Here is a 17,301-nt window from a genome sequence, read left to right on the forward strand (position 1 = left end):
TAAAATTGTGTACTAGTTCAGTGAAAATGGACGTCACACTAAACTCCAAAACATATCAATGAACTAAAATTAAAAAACATACAAGACTAACAAAGGCAAGAGGCTCCTGACTTGGGACAGGCGAAAAAATGCGGCGGGGTTAGACATGTTTTGTGAGATCTCAATCCCCCCTATACCTCTAGCCAATGTAGAATGAAGAAAAACATAGCAATACGCACAGTAAAACTCAGTTTAAAAGAAGTCCGAGTCCGATGTCAGAATAGGTAACAAAATAAACTAAGCAAAATGATAAACTAAGCAAAATGACAATGATACATAAATGAACAAAGGACTACTAGCAGTTACTGACATGCCAGCTCCAGAACTCAATTAAACTGATTGAAAGATTATGTCTTCATCATAAGAAAATCAAGTACAATCCCTCCCGTTAGGAGTTTAGTATCATACCATCATAAAATATACGAGAAGAACATAAACCGTATCATGCCAACAACTGTTTTTAGAATAAATGTGTTTATTTCCGATGCAAAGACCCTATGAGTGAATCAATATTAATACCAAAATATGCAATCATTAATGACTAATTGACAACAGTATCGTAACTACCGGTATATCTTTTCCGAATAAGTCTGTTTAAAGGTTTGGTTAGATTTTGAGGTGAATGCCGACATTTTTGTGCTTTGTAAAGAATATTTCCATAAAATATTGGATGTGAAATACCTGAACGTGTAAGAAGTCTGCATGTTGATTTATATTTACGAATGATGTCTGCCATATTTGTTTTACGTAAATTGTTTTGTTATAAATCATTAGGCCTTTAGCTTTCTAAATTGAGTTGTTTATTTCTTTTTCATATTGGGGCCTTTTATAGGCGACTATATGGTATGGGGTTTTCTCATTGTTGAAGGCCGTACGGTTGCTTATAATTGCTTACATCAACTTCATTTGAACTTTGGTGGCTAGTTGTCTCATGGGCTAACATATCACATCTCCTTATTTTTAAACTTAACAGAACTAACTTACTTACTAAATCCTCAACATAAACAACGGGAAAAAAATATAAAAACAGGATGAACAAAACACTGGGGCTTGATATTTGCAAAAAACCTGACTGCACAAATCTGTTTCAGAGGAAACCAATAATTGCTTATAAAAGAAGCGAGAACTTACAATTGTTGACTATAAACCTTAAAATAATAAATATGTGAAACACAAAAAACACAAAACTTCTTATATTAAGACTAATGAAGCCGAACTCTGATATATGCTTTCGTATATATTACACGATCGAAACACCAGACTTAATGTAAGGGCTCAGGCATTGGTGAACGTTGATGCTTTTATTGACACACAGGGAGCAATCGTTGATATTTTTCTTATTTTCTGATATCATTTTTTGATATCAGGAATTCGAATTTTTGATATCAAAAAATCATTTTTTGATATCAGAAAATTTATTTCTTGATATCAAAATATCGTCAGTAATATTTGATATTAGAAAATCTATTTTTTGATCTCAGAAAATGGATTTCTTGATATCAAAAAATGATTTTTTGATATAAAAAAATCGAATTTCTGATATCAAGAAATAAAGATTATTTTCTGATATCAAGAAATCGAATTCCTGATATCAAGAAATATTTTTTGATATCAGAAAATAAGAAATAAATAGTAAAACGGCGCCTCATAGAAAATTACAGATATTTGATAGTGTCAGACCACGGTTTTACTATCGTAATCTAAAAGTGAATCAGGAACATTTTAGATTTTATACTATTAGAAACTTCGGAGTAAAACGAAGAAACAAAGTGAATAACTTTTATTATCTTCCGTGTACTATAAGCCCATCGTCTTTTAAATATCATGCAAGTAAGTGATTTTAACTATTTTCGACCGTGTAACATAGGCCCACTGTGAATAATCAAGCAATTGATGTGCTCCTAACCACAGGAGTAAGTTACAGAAAGAAGAAGAAGTTATTAGCTCTGGGAAAATTTCTCATAATCATTTCATATTTTTATAATTTTCCGGAACGTGTACCTAAAATGGTTTGTTATTAAGTGGGCCATGGGGGATAACTGACGGCCCAAAATGAAAATGACAGATGCCGAAAATTTCTTTTCGAAAGCTTTGCGACAGTTTGCCCGAGCAACTGCAGCTTCAAATCCAGCTCCAATTGAAAAGGTATGCACATTTATGTAAAGCAAATTGGTTCTCTTACTATATTTTTCTTGTTGATATAATTTACTTTGAAAAAATAGTAACTGTGTCTGTAAATCCTGTTTGATCTGAAACCACAGGCACTTGTTGAAACGTATTATTTCCTCTAAAACAAAAAATAATCAAAATCCCTTTTCTGAATTTGGACTTGCAATTTTAATGCAGACATAATTTAGAAATACAGCTGAATATTATAATAATGCATAATGCATAGTAATTATCCCCTTAAATTGTTAATCATGATACAATGTTAGGATGAATTATAATATAAGATCATCTGTCATGATCTGAATGAATCGGGACAACTTGTATAGATTTATAGATTTATACATCAACTTGAACTGTTAATAAGTCAACTCCCACTGTCTAAAATGTCAACACAGACAAAGTTTAAAAAGAGAATTTAGGACTTCAGTGTTTTCCATATGAACCAGCCGCCGGCCAAATTGACCGTTTCAAACAGTTTTTTGGTCGGTTCAATCGTCATCAGCAAAAATAAATATGGGTGCATATTTTATTTATTGGATTATTTTGAGAGTGAGCCATGTGATGAATGATGAAACTTTCAATTACATATTTTTCCCCCACTGAGCGACACAAAGTGTGCAATTTTACGATAATATATTGATAACATTTGCATGCATGAGTTTGATTGTTTTTCAATTTGTTTTGTTGTGTTCAGTTTAATTCGCGTATGAATCAGTGGCATGATAATTGACTTGCTTGACATTTCGAATAGATTCACCAAGGCCTGAAAACTTCAAACTTTTAAATAAGTGCAGACATAATTTTTAGAAAAAAGTACTTCTAATAATATGTTCATTTGACAAGCATGAAATCTTGTCTTAGAATTCACCAGATGCCACGACTATGAGTCTAGATGTCAAAACTTTTTCAGGGGGAAAATTTTCTGTGACCGCCTACTTAACCTGTAAGGCCAAAATGAATGGAAAACCCTGGGACTTCATGTATTTAAATTATTCAATGTTATATTTCACCTAAAAATGTCAGATGCAGATTTTATATTTTATTAGATTACTTTTTATACGAATGTTTTAAGCTGTAATTCATGGATACTACAAAATGTATTTAATGCTATAAAATTGAATGATAAATTATTTATTTTATTATCAAGACTATAAGGACCCCATTGGAAATAAGCTTGTTTGCTTTCATGGGTCATCCTTGGGTTAAGGCATTAGAGGTGCCTATGTCACAACCGTTGCTATATTTTAAGGTTGTATTATGAATTTGTATATATTGGCTGTACCTGAATAAATATTATTATTACTATGCTTGCTGCATTTGCAAATGAAATGAGCCGTCAAAATAATGTGTTAATTGTGAATTCAAATTTCTGCTTCATCTTGCTGATTTTATATTTCAAATAAAATCTTTATTAATTTATTATACAAACTTAATTTATACACAAAAAAAAGGGAAGATTGTGCTGAATTTGTTTTTTTACTTGTTATTATTTTATAATTCAATATTAATCATTAATGCAGCATTATTTTTTTATTTTTACAGACTTGAAGTAAGTCAATAAGTCAGCCTGAACTGTCTATAAAGTTAACTCTGACCATCTATACTGTATTTCAGACAATGAATAAAAAGAGAGCATTTAAAAGACATGAAAGACAGAAAGAAACAAAAAAAATTAGATGGCAACTTACAGTCTTCAACAACAATAAACAATAAACAGAGAAATCATCCCAGTCTAAAATTTGTAAATAAATTCAACCTAAACAGATGTTTCCTTAATTAAGAAAGCAGCATGAAAATGTGATGAGATTAAACTAGTTTATGACATATCTCAACCATCCAAACTTTTTTTTACACTTTGAACAAAAAAAAACTTGTGAAAGATACCAGACTTATTATTTGGTATGTGAGACCTGCTTTTCAGTTTACCTAATATACTGTCAACAAGTCATAAGAGTCAATTTGACCTTTATAGATGATCCAAATTGTCCTCCTAGAAGATTCAAGTTGTAGTTTTTGAATCTTTTCTGGTTAAAATTCATAAAACCTAGAATGAAAATTGTCTTTTCAGGTAGCAAGACTTTTAGATCTGTGTCCAAGGGAGACAACAAAAGGATTTCGTTTTGACAAGCGTGGACAAGATGCAGTAATAGCTCTAGGTATATTCTATCTAGAGTCTGGATTGCAGGTATGGAAATGTACATTATACTTACACTACAAAATTCACTACATCTTGGTGTTTTTAAAAGAGAAAAAATTGTTTCAATTAATTAGCAATTTACATGTACATTACATTTACAGAAAACCAGGTACAAATGCATGAAGCAGCATTTATGCCATATTTTAAAATTTCTTCAGTTATAACTGTATATCTTTTAACAATATCCTGTTGATAAGGATATTTATCATCATGTGATACTTACTTATTTTCTACATAAGAAAATGCCTGTACCAAGTCAGGAATATGACAGTTGTTATCCATTCGTTTGATGTGTTTGTTTTTTTGATTTTGCCATTTGATTGGGGACTTTCCTTTTTGAATTTTCCTCGGAGTTCAGTATTTTTGTGATTTTACTTTTTATTTACTTAGTCCTTGCTATGCCTTATGGCACATAGGACAAGGACAAGTTTCATCATCATGGGATAGTTATACTTTAAAAAAATCAAAATACTAAGCCTACCAAGCCTTTGAAAGAAAATTTAACTATAGAGAATTGATAACGTGCTTAAATTTGTGGCTACAGAGTAAACCAATTGAAAATTGTATTTCTTGAAAACATAATATCACAATTGGTGTTTTGTTGAATCTTGATGTTAATCATGTAAATCGAGCAAATTGTAGTACTTTTACTGTAATCCAGTATGAAGATATGCCAATGACCCACATCAATTATGGTATGCAAAATGGTGTCATAGGAGAGCTGAGCTGATTTATTTACAAACTATGACATACTTTTATTTTCAACACCTTGTTTATGCAGCAGTCTTTTTTTGGTTAACATTTTATTAATTGATTTATAGTTCTTTCTCTAATTATTTGATATTTAAAATTTATTTCAGTATAAAGAGAAGATTTTACCATATTTACTAAATGTTTTGCAAGGTCTAACTAAAGCAAAGTGGGTTGGCATAGAAAAACCTGTACATGGGAGGAGTAAGTACAAAACAGGGTTTTCCAAAATCCGTTTTAAGTTATCCACTAATTGAAAATCCAGCAAATACCTTGAAAATTACTTGAAATCCATCAAAAAAACATTTTAAGTAACCACTAAATGGAAATCCAGCAAAAAACTTTTAGTTATTCATTAAATGGGAATCCAGGGAGTCTTAATGTTTATTGAAAATCCAGTCAAATCTTACTTCATAAATAAAATGATTATTTTATTAAAGCTGAACACTACAATGAAAATTTGATTAGCATGTGTAAATGTGTGTATTTGTTCTAGAATATAGCATTTAACATGTTTAAGAGGATATTCTCACAGAGTATATAGCAAACAAGCTAAGATATAAACAGTACTTGCAAATTTTGAAAAGTGGAATATGAACAATACATTGTTTTACAAGATTCTGAAAAGCATGTGCTGTTTTCCCACGAGTTGTATATAATCCACATTGATTCCAGAATAGTGTTTTGTGTATTACATTACATGCATTAATTTTAGTGAAAAAATATGTGAAACAAACATGACAAATAACGATTCAGATTTGACCTAGTACCGATTTTTCTTCTCAGTGATGTAATTTTATTAGAATACAGGATTAATATCAATGTTAATTCAATGTACATGTATTCTTCTACTAACAAAATGATAACTGTTTGAGTCTTACTTTATTTCTTTATAAATTCATAGTATTTCTCTGCTAACAATATTATTGTTTTTTTAGTTTTACCATCCTCAGAATGTTTTAGTTTCTGTCTCAACACAATACTGAGTGATGTTGCATATGAAGATACAGATGCCAGGGAGCAGGTAACAGATGTTTCATCTAAAGCTAATCATTTAGTCAGTCATTAATTAGTAAATACTGTTTTCTAAAATTAGAGCCGAAGTTTACTGAAGTTATCATGTGACATTTGTACTAACATCCTGGTCTTTTAAGTGATCACATGATCAATTATGGTGTGATTACCTAAAACTATTCAGTGTAAATTAGCATGTGAATTGAATTAATAAATGGAGATAATGGGTATATGTCAATGAGACAGCAATTTTACTCAATGACATAGAAAAACAAGACACCCATATCAATGCATATGTCAGCACACAGCATAGTCAGTAAATTGTCAAAAAACATCTAAAGGACCATAAGAGCTACAGTTCTGAAGCTACAACAATAGATAGGTGTTTATTTATTATTTCAAACTCTCATCTCAATCATTTTTACATCTCATTCTTTACTTGTGATTTGATTTAATTCTTGGTTAAAGTATTGAAAAGATATAGTCATTTTGTTGTATGTATTTATATCTTTTATTTTAGATCATATCATGTCAGCTTGAGGTGTTAGAAGTTATTACAAAACTTTGTGAAGGTAGCAAATATGATATTCCAAAAGGTAACTATGAAAGCATTACGTTGCAATTTTGTTGGCACTTAAAAGAATTGAAATGAATGTATGATTAACATTCTGTATGGATCTGTATGAGCCATGTTCTGCTCAAACTGACCTTCATACAATTCTGTTAAAAATAAGATATATTTCAATTATGAAACAAACAAAAATCTCACAATCATTTTATTAAAATATTAGATAAACATAGCACACAAGCTTCTTTAAGGAATTTCTGCTTCATATGTTGTCATAACAGATTGTTTATCTGAAGATAGCTAATAAATGTGCTTCTAAATCTACAATTTACATTTGAAAAGTATGAAATATGCTTTAATGTTGTTTCTTGCAAAGTGAACCTAGATTAGAAAATTAGTATAGTGTAAAAACCAAAGTGTTTGTAAATGCATGAAATTTGGAATCAGATATTGCCTATCTTCTCTTACCCTTATGCCATTCTAGCAAATTTGCTGGAATTATATTTTGTTGGACCTTTGTTGAATTTTGTCATTTTGCTCCTATGTGTAGGCTGAAGAAATATCACTGCTTAAGTCGATGTCTCTGATTTATCAATTACTAGCCAATAGAGGGGTGCAGGGTCCTCCATACCTCTATTTACAAAACCTTTTATTTATAATGTTGGCATTTCAGTGAATATATCCAAAAGAGGTCAGGACCTTCATTTAAGTAATCGGTACCGTTTACAGTTTTAATATTTACATCTTCTTGGTATATCAGATAATAAAATTCAAGCCTCTCAGAATAAGATAATATTTTTAACTTACCATGATCCCAAATATTCTTTTGTGGTACACACTAAAGAGGACAACAAGGAATATTATACAGTTATTGACTTTTGATGAGGTTGATACAATGATTTATCAACCCCAGAGATATGATATTCACAGAGGCCAATGGCAGAGGGTAAATGTCATATCACTGGGGTTGGTAAATCATTGTATCAACTGATATCAAAAGTAAAACAATTGTTTTATTATATGACTTTTTTTTTATCCATCCCCAATTTTCTAGTATTTTTTTCAAGATATTTAACCGCTCCTTGTTTTTATACTAAATATATTATCTGCTTTGGCAGTTGTTAACTTTAAATAAGTTGAAATATTTGATAAAATTCACTAAAAAGATAATCACCGAAAAAGAAGAAAAAGAAAATTGAGAATTTGCATGACATTTAAACCTAGGTCATTGACGTTGCCTAGGAAAATAACTATTTAGGTTCACGTTAGCTGTTCCAAATCTTTTATTGATTTCTCATGATTTTTCCTGTGGTGAATATAATGTTTTATCAAGGAAGATTCTTTATTCTTTTAGCCAATGAGAAAAGAGAAATGTTATAGTCATATAATAATATACTTTGTCACACAATTTGTAGGGCAGCAGGGGTATTATAATGACCCAACAGGTAATATACTGTGCATCCTTATCTTTGTTGTGCTATATCATAGAAATCAGTTCAAAATTTGTGTTGTTACAAGGTAAACTTTACAACAAAGCATAGAAATGAAATAATGTGGCAAATATATATGGGGAAAACGTAAAATGATGTTTATAATGGAAGAGAGAGATTAAAATAGATTTGAATAAACATTTTCTAATGATTAGCACATGACCAACTTACTTTTTAGTTTTAATAGAAAGCTTTCTTATGGTAGCTTTTGTTGAAGGGCTGCTTTTTATTCATTTTACCCTATATAGAATAGAAGCTAGATATTCAACTGACTGGATATTTACCTAAACCAAGATGATCCTTTTATCCATGGCAATATTTTCATGAATATGCATGAATGCATTTATTTGTCACAGGATGTAAAGCAAAAAATAATCAATCAATAGATACATGTACCTTATTAACTTTTTTGTTTAAAAAAGTCTTGACTGGAAGTATTCCTAAAATTTAGATTTGAAATAACTAATTATTTTTTACTGGTCTGCCTGTACATTTATATCTAGTTTAAACAATTTAATGACCAGGTTGTCAGCAGTTGTCTTATCACTCCATTACTTAAAGGGGCTTAAGCTGTCAAATTCATGTTCACCGATTTGACTCAAATTCTCATATTTGATTTATAACATACTAAAACGTATACCCAAATTATAATAAGTCTGAAATAAACAATTAACAATGCATAGACTTGATAATATATATCAGCATTTCGTGTGTATTTTAGTCTAGACGCCATCAAGATCACCTCCAAAGACTGCCGATGGTCACGTAACCTGATATAAACATAAACATAAATATAAATAGATTGAAATCCACATGCAATTGGATTTTTCTAGGACTGTTTGATTTCATGTTATAGGTTAGAAAAATAAGTTAATCATTGGTTTTACCTGTATAAGAATGATTTTTTGTTGATCTAATCAGTCAACGAAATGGTTCACCTTTGTTTCACACTTTCAATGTTGACATTCTTTTCCATTTAATGGCTGAACACACATAATAAATGCTTAACCAATCTCTAGCTAAGGGGTTTAATTGAAGGTCACATGATTACGGATTCAATGAGGTCGAATTATTCACTTGCAAGTGAATAATTCATCAGCAATGTTTCTTAGCTTGTTTTAACAAAATTGAACTAAACTGGCTGCTAAAAGCGAATTATTATTTCATTATTTCACTTTAATTAATGATTGAACAAAAAAAAAATCAAATTTATTTTTATGCCCCACTTAGGGGCATTATGTTTTTCGGTCTCTGCATCCTTTCGTCTGTCCGTCCGTCTGTTCGTCCATCTGTCCCGCTTCAGGTTAAAGTTTTTGGTCAAGGTAGTTTTTGATGAAGTTGAAGTCCAATCAACTTTAAACTTAGTACACATGTTCCCTATGATATGATCTTTCTTATTTTAATGCTAAATTAGAGTTTTGACCCCAATTCCATGGTCCACTGAACATAGAAAATGATAGTGCGAGGGGGGCATCCGTGTACTATGGACACATTCTTGTTTTTAATATCTCATAGCCAATGCCCCTTTAAAACATGAAAAATTTCACAGAAAATTTGTTTCCATTGTAATACATATACAATATTTCTTAAATAGTGAATAACAAAACTTTTATGCTGAACTATCACAAGTGCAGAAATATAGTAACTCACAAGCAATGGAGCAAGCACTAGTTTCTTTCAAGAAATGTCAGTCTATTTTCTTGTACAATCCTCTGCTTAAAACTATAACAGTGACATAATTGTTCATGAAACTTTTTCAAATAGCAAAATGACATTAAAATGGCAAACCAGTCATGCTTGAAAGCAACAGTAATAATAGAAAACAATTCTCTGAACTGCGTTTAGAGAAAAGTTTAGGACAGTTTTGCTAGCATACAACTGATCAAAACCTTTATCTCAAAATAAATTAATGTGTCTACTTTTAAACATTATACTTCAGTTGATATATGCATGTATGTGGCTGAACTTTTGTTGCATGTCCTTTCTTTTGTTGTATTCAGAAAGTTAACTATATTTAATGTCAAACTGACAGAACTTTAAGCGTAACAATGTTATTAAGCTCATCTCATGACATCTGTCAGTAAACAGTCGGATTCAAATCATGTTTGATGAAAGATATAGCTTACAAGATAATTCATAAATGTTTATAAATTAATGCCAGTCTGCCATTTTTGCCCAGATATTGAAACTGTATAGAAATCAAGATCTGAAATCATTTAGACTGAACTGCATGTTATTTTGACTGACATCGAAAGTCTGGACATCTCTTTTATAAATTTCATGTACCAAAATTTTCAAATTTCTAAAATAGTGATTTATTAAGCTTATATTAAGATATCATTAATATTTTTAATTACCGGTATATCTGGTTACATTCCTCACAGGTTACCTTGTTCATGTTGTTGCTAAAGTTAGATGGTATAAACATGGAAATAGAACAACATATCTTTGTGTTGGAAATTTTAAAAAATGTACAATCCTTGTTTAGATTTTTTAAAATGTTTTTAGCACTGCTGACATTTTTTGTTATTGTTTATTACCGGTATTTTGAAATAAATTTGATTTGTATTTTTTGTTTTTACAGATGTTTTATGTACAGCAACTGTTCCTATTCTCATTGGCATGGCTCGTGCAATTGGAAGATCCTCAGATGATGAAACCTACCTGATTTCCAAATTGTTTCCACCAGAAAACATTGTCAAAGCCCCAACTTCAGTACAAGATGAAACTCCTAAAGAAAAGACATTTAGTAGCTTTAGACCTATCCTGCCTCGTACTTTATCTTCTCATGTCCTTAATCTGGACTCTTCAGGTCCATCAAGTCCTACAATGCATCAGAGTTTTGAAGCTTTGTGTTCAAGGTCAAGAGAAAGGTCACCTACCCCTATGTTGCCACAGAAACAAGAGAAAAAAGAAAACACTGTCGATGACACTGTCCATTATTTTAATAAAATAGGATCAAATTTTACAAGAACAAAACCATGGGGATTTGAAATTATACTTGAACAACCTGAGGAGGAACATTTAAAGTTTTCCAGTGGCCACGTACAAAGACTTGTAGCTATTGTAAGTGTGTTGGTGATATGACAAAAAAAATATTATAGATTTAAAAGTATGTTTTTTTATCTTGCATATATATATGTTCTGGACCATATGAGTATTTGGACCACATGCGTATGATCATGACCATATGCATATATACTCATATGGTCCGGGTAATTAATACGATGAGCGTTGAACAGTAATTGGGTAAGACATAACCCTTCAAGGTGTCATAGATTAAGAATTTTGAAAAATGAAATTTTGACTTGGATAATTATTCGGTAATCATTGTAACATGATTAATGAAATAAAATGAATTTTACTCACAAGTTAAAATTATAGTAGAAGCATTTTTGCATGGTCATTATTAATTAGTTTTTTTTCCGAAACATTTTATGCAAGAAGTCAACTGTTTTACACGTTAGCAATTGGAGCATTGAACCCCCTATTTTCCTTATTTTGGATTTCTTAAACATTTCAAATTAAGAAGTTATTTAATTTGTTCATGCTACTCTTTATACGATTTACAAGAACAATAGTTTATATGCAATGTCCCTCTATTATTATGTAGAAACAACTGTTGTTGTAAGATCATATGAATAAGAGTATGAACACATCAGTTAAGTGAAAATAAGTGGAAATTAGAAAAAATTAAAGAAAATCTAATCTAAATGCAGGGGAAAAGAAAAAAAAAATTGTTCATGCCCCAAACACCTGTGGTTTCACGTACGGACGAACCTGTCGACAGCATAAAGGTGCTTAAAATTGACTCTAGATAGCGAGGGCAGGACAACAAATATACCAAGATTCCAACAATATGTAACAAAGATAAAGGATTTCAGTTAATAACTTGTGCCGATTTTGATTCAGAGAACTAGCTGTGCCTGTTAAGGAAGTATGAATTTATTCGGAAAATACCTATATGATCTAAATTCTCATATGGTCTGGCCCATTAATAACCAAACAAGTACATACTCATTACAATAGGCATACGGTCCAAATGCTCATATGGTCCGGAACATATATATTTCCCAGATGGAGATTTATATAAAAAAAGGAAAGATGGACAAAATTTACAGAAATGATAAATTTCATTGTTGCAAGCTGCTAATATTTGAGACTGAATGTTAAAGATCTACCCCATTTTCCATATAGAAGGTAAATGTGTAAAAATATATTCACTATTATGTTAGTTCCTGAGTTTGTAAAAGCTGTGTCAAGACTTAGTACATATATTCAATTTATAAAAATGATAATCCTGTTGATTCGAAAAATTTTATAACATTCAAATTATTATTGGATTTTGATTATTTACTGTAATAATTGTATGCTAAAAGAACATTACAAATTGTCGGCATTCCTATGGGGACGAACTGTGCGCCTCTCCTTGCCGACCTCTTCTTATTTTCATATGAGTAGGAGTTCCTTCAAACACTTGTCAAAAACAAGAAGATCAAAGAAGCCAGATCATTTAATTTCACATTCAGATAATAAAATCACATATTGATGATGTTCTTTCCATTAACAAATCCAAACTTTTCTGATTGGGTTCCGGTATATCCCCCAGAACTAGAAATTAAAGAAACAACAGACATGGCTTCCTGTGCCTCATTTTTAGACTTATACCTTGAATTTGACATAAGCGGTCATCTCAGCACCAGAATCTATGACAAACGAGACGATTTTAATTTTGAAATTATAAATTTCCCCCACCTTAGCAGCAATATATACCAACTTCACCTGCATATGGGATATACATTTCCCAACTCATTCGGTATTCAAGAGCTTGCCGCTGCTACTCAGACTTTATAAAACGGTCTTGTCCTTTTTCTAAAAAAGTTTATCGGAAGATACCAAGACCTTGTTGATAAATATTCCGTATCAACTTCACAAAAATACATGATGGTCTTGGAGTATAGTGACATAATTTATCATCTTATTTACGTGTTATAGTGGTGTCTTTATTTGTTCTTGTATATTTTTTAACCTTTACTGTTAAGTCCATGTTTAGTAATATCCTTTTGGCTCGGCTGGTACTTATACATCCCGCCATTGTGTTATTGTGCTGTGGTAAATTTTGTATTCTTGTCTTTCATTTTTCCTTATGTACTTAAATGTCTATAGAGTGTCTTTATGTCTATTTGTTTTTCTTTGTTGAAAAAGTTATTTGTTTTTAAAGTGATGAAGATTATATTACAATGTTGACTGCTGCACCCAATTTTTGACATTTTTACCTATTATGTCTGTTTGTTGTGCTCACACATTGTTGTCAATATGATGGAATTATGTGCTACTGTCATACATGTGAGGGGTTGAACTAGCTATAAAACCAGGTTTAATCTACCATTTTCTACATGAGGAAATGCCTGTACCAAGTCAGGAATATGGCATTTGTTTTCCATTTGTTTGATGTGTTTGAGCTTTTGATTTTGCCTTTTGATAAGGGACTATCCGTTTTGAATTTTCCTTGGAGTTTGGTATTTTTGTTATTTTACTTTTTACATACATTCTCATTACATTTTTATTTATTTATTTCAGACAAAGGGTATTCTGACAAAAGATATTCTAGGTCGACTTGACTCATTATTAACAGATTTATTTGCAGAATATTCGGTAGGTATAGTAACGGTTTTCTAGCATTTGAGATTTTCTTGTACCTCAGGAAATGTGAATTTTTTTTGTATGATAGAAAAATAGCATATTTTTTTTATAACTAAAATTGAATTGCTGATAACAGAGATTTTATTCAGAATGCAAAAGATATTCTGTTACAACAAAAAATGTTTTAAAAAATAATTGAAATCTTGTTCTTGCAGCATGACAATGGTTACAGTTGGTTTCCATATAAATCATTCAGTGAGAGTGTTACCTTGGTGATTGTTACCATGTTGAGAGACGTTTTAGAGCAGGAAATGGGTAAGTTACTATGGTTATATTTTAATTTCATGGTAGAGCAATGATTGAGTTATAAAACTTCATCTCAATCAATTTGTTCAGTAGTAAGTTTTCAGTACAGTAATTTTAGCTTTTCAGGGATTATGCCCCTTGACAAATTGAAATTCCCTAAATTGATGATTTGTGATTTTTTTTTTATTGAGTCAATCCCTTAAAAAAGGCACTTTCTGCTCAAGATTCTTTCAAAAGAACAATCATAAAATTAAATGTAGATTGGAAATTTGACAGCTTTTGCTTGCCATTGTTGTTAGTCTTCGTTCATGCCTGTACTTCACCATAATAAAGATAAAATGTGTGTTCAGAAAAAGAAACAAATTTTACATATAAGAAACATTAAATGTTTATAATTTCAGATTTGCCAGTGAGTTTTACAACAGAAGTACAAGACTTTGTCAAAGATTTATATAGTAGTGGCCAGATAGAGATGACAAAGAAACACTATAGTCATAGAGATTTAGACAAAGATTTCAATCCATATGAACTAACGGTCTCTTGTTCAGCAGCTTGTGTAGATATTCTGTTCTGGGCTGTCAGAGGCGAATCAGGTATTAACATATTGTAAAGATATTAAATAGGAAAAAAATCATGAAAATATTCCCATTGGTAAATTTGATATTTAAGGATTAAATATAAGAATCAAAGACTAGAAAATGCAAGAATGTAACCTTACGAACATGTTTGGCCTTTTAAATCATGACAATTAGTTGCTGCAAAAATAAACCACTTAATAGTATACAGGCATTGAATTAAAGGAGATTTTGGTAAGGTCAAAGAGACAGCTACCCAACAATTTAAATATGAAAAATTAATAGACTCATTGTATGCATCAATGAGACAGCAACCCAATGACAGAAAAAAAGCAAAAAGACATCTAGAGGACAATTTACAGGTTTCATCAATAGGTAATACAAAATGGCAAGATTTCATACTTTCTCTTATCTGCAACATCTCATAAACTACACAAAAGTAGCTGACTTAATTAAGATAATATTAAATGTAGTGTTGTACCTTCGTTGTTTTCAAAGATGTTGGTTTTTGTGAGTTTCCAAAGCAAAATTAGGACTTTTGCATGGTTCATTATTGGATATATGACTATTATATGCAACTCTTTTCTTAGATTATATGGGATAAGTTGCATTTTTTTAACCTTGATTTAAAGGATTTTTTCACCAACACAGAAACAACACTGAAAAATGAAGCTGTAACATGCAACTCAGTTTTTTTTGGATTTTTGATTTTGTGGTTTTGCCAATATCTATAGGAAATTTGTAATTTCAGTGAACATTTTAATTTGTGGTTCATCTGTACACACGAAACTGACTGAAATTGATATCTAACTTTAATGGTGAATCCACAGTAGAAAGTAAAATAGTTTTTGATTTAATCATTTGTTTTGAATATCAGAGGCAGAAAACCTATGTATAAAACTAACAGAGAAGATCAGTACCAACACAGATAGGAAGTTTCTGCTGGCTCATACACCATTACTGCTTGTAGCTTTGGAGGTATGTTAAAAATCAAATAGTCAAAAAATCCACATGGAAAATGACTACCATGAAGGACTTACATGACAGTTTCAGTTGGTCCCTTGCTAGATCATCACACAGTGCAACCAGCTTTATTATTAAATATTTCTGAGATGATCAAGAATGATTGTGTGCATATATCAGTTATCAATTATCAATGGTGAAATATTGGTATAGAAGAAAAAAATATGGAACATGTTTTACTATATGATACCAAAATGTTTAACAAAAACATGTCTACTGATAATATCGACTGCTGTTATTCATCCATACATTATGAATATTCAAAATTCAGTTTTTTTTCAAGTCGGTTAAGGAAAAACTTCATGAAAAAAATGTGAATTAACGTACTTAATAACGATGAATATTGTAACGATTTTATGGTTCTTGGCCTGCCTGGAATAAAATGTACATGATTTACATAAGATGAAGAAATGTATGTAGGTTTATAACATATGAACATTTAATAATGAAAAATTATTACACCGGGGTTTTCGATATCACAAACTAGTCAAAACATTTACTAAATTTATCATCGGTACAAGGACATCATTCGTAAATATAAATCAACATGCAGACATCTTATACGTTCAGGTATTTCACATCCAATATGTTATGGTAATATTCTTTACAAAGCACAAAAATATCAGCATTCACCTCAAAAGCTAACCAAACCTTTAAACAGACTTATTCGGAAAGGATATAGTTACGATACTGTTGTCAAGTCATTAAAGATTACATATTTTGGTATTAATATTGATTCACTCATAGGGTCTTTGCATCGGAAATAAACACATTTATTCTAAAACCAGTTGTTGGCATGATACGGGTTATGTTCTTCTCATATATTTTATGATGGTATGATACTAAACCCCTAGCGGGAGGGATTGTACTTGATTTTCATATGATGAAGACATAATCTTTCAATCAGTTTAATTGAGATCTGGAACTGGCATGTCAGTAACTGCTAGTAGTCCTTTGTTCATTTATGTATCATTGTCATTTTGCTTAGTTTCTTTTGTTACCTATTCTGACATCGGACTCAGACTTCTTTTAAACCGAGTTTTACTGTGCGTATTGCTATGTGTTTCTTTATTCTACATTGGCTAGAGGTATAGGGGGAGGGTTGAGATCTCACAAAACATGTTTTACCCCGCCACATTTTTGCGCCTGTCCCAAGTCAGGAGCCTCTGGCCTTTGTTAGTCTAGTATGTTTTTTAATTTAATTCATTTATATGTTTTGGAGTTTAGTGTGACGTCCATTTTCACTGAACTAGCACACAATTTTAGTTATCGGCCAACTGAGGACCACCTCTGGGTGCGGGATTTTCTCGCTGCATTGAAGACCTATTGGTGGCCTTCGGATGTTGTCTGCTCTTTGGTCGGGTTGTTGTCTCTTTGACATATTCCCCCATTTCCATTCTCAATTTTATTTAATATTTTAAAAATTTCAAAATCATAGTGTATTGTTTTATGTGTATAAATCAAGGGCCTTTAATTGAAACAATAAATATTCTATTCTATATGATATGGTTACTGTTCACAGAAATA

At 31.0% G+C, this 17,301-nt stretch overlaps 1 protein-coding gene across 4 annotated transcripts in view; it reads left to right on the forward strand.

Moving 5' to 3' along the window:
- The first annotated feature begins 2,068 nt into the window (after positions 1 to 2,068).
- Positions 2,069 to 17,301, forward strand: part of LOC127710775 (phosphatidylinositol 4-kinase alpha-like) — an 81,379-nt gene continuing 66,146 nt past the window's right edge. For 2 of the 4 annotated variants that reach the window (XM_052216732.1, XM_052216734.1), the window contains exons 1-11: positions 2,076 to 2,184; positions 4,277 to 4,393; positions 5,266 to 5,359; positions 6,094 to 6,179; positions 6,690 to 6,765; positions 8,153 to 8,182; positions 10,812 to 11,293; positions 13,808 to 13,882; positions 14,086 to 14,185; positions 14,578 to 14,769; positions 15,629 to 15,729. In XM_052216732.1, the coding sequence (XP_052072692.1) occupies positions 2,092 to 2,184; positions 4,277 to 4,393; positions 5,266 to 5,359; positions 6,094 to 6,179; positions 6,690 to 6,765; positions 8,153 to 8,182; positions 10,812 to 11,293; positions 13,808 to 13,882; positions 14,086 to 14,185; positions 14,578 to 14,769; positions 15,629 to 15,729 (1,446 nt within the window). In that variant the 5' untranslated portion in view covers positions 2,076 to 2,091. Of the gene's footprint in view, positions 2,185 to 4,276; positions 4,394 to 5,265; positions 5,360 to 6,093; positions 6,180 to 6,689; positions 6,766 to 8,152; positions 8,183 to 10,811; positions 11,294 to 13,807; positions 13,883 to 14,085; positions 14,186 to 14,577; positions 14,770 to 15,628; positions 15,730 to 17,301 lie in introns of all 4 variants that reach the window. The other 2 variants (XM_052216731.1, XM_052216733.1) reach the window with 2 other exon arrangements.

Source organism: Mytilus californianus, unplaced genomic scaffold (assembly GCF_021869535.1).
Source record: "Mytilus californianus isolate M0D057914Y unplaced genomic scaffold, xbMytCali1.0.p SCAF_8, whole genome shotgun sequence".
NCBI classification, from domain to species: Eukaryota; Metazoa; Mollusca; class Bivalvia; order Mytilida; family Mytilidae; genus Mytilus; species Mytilus californianus.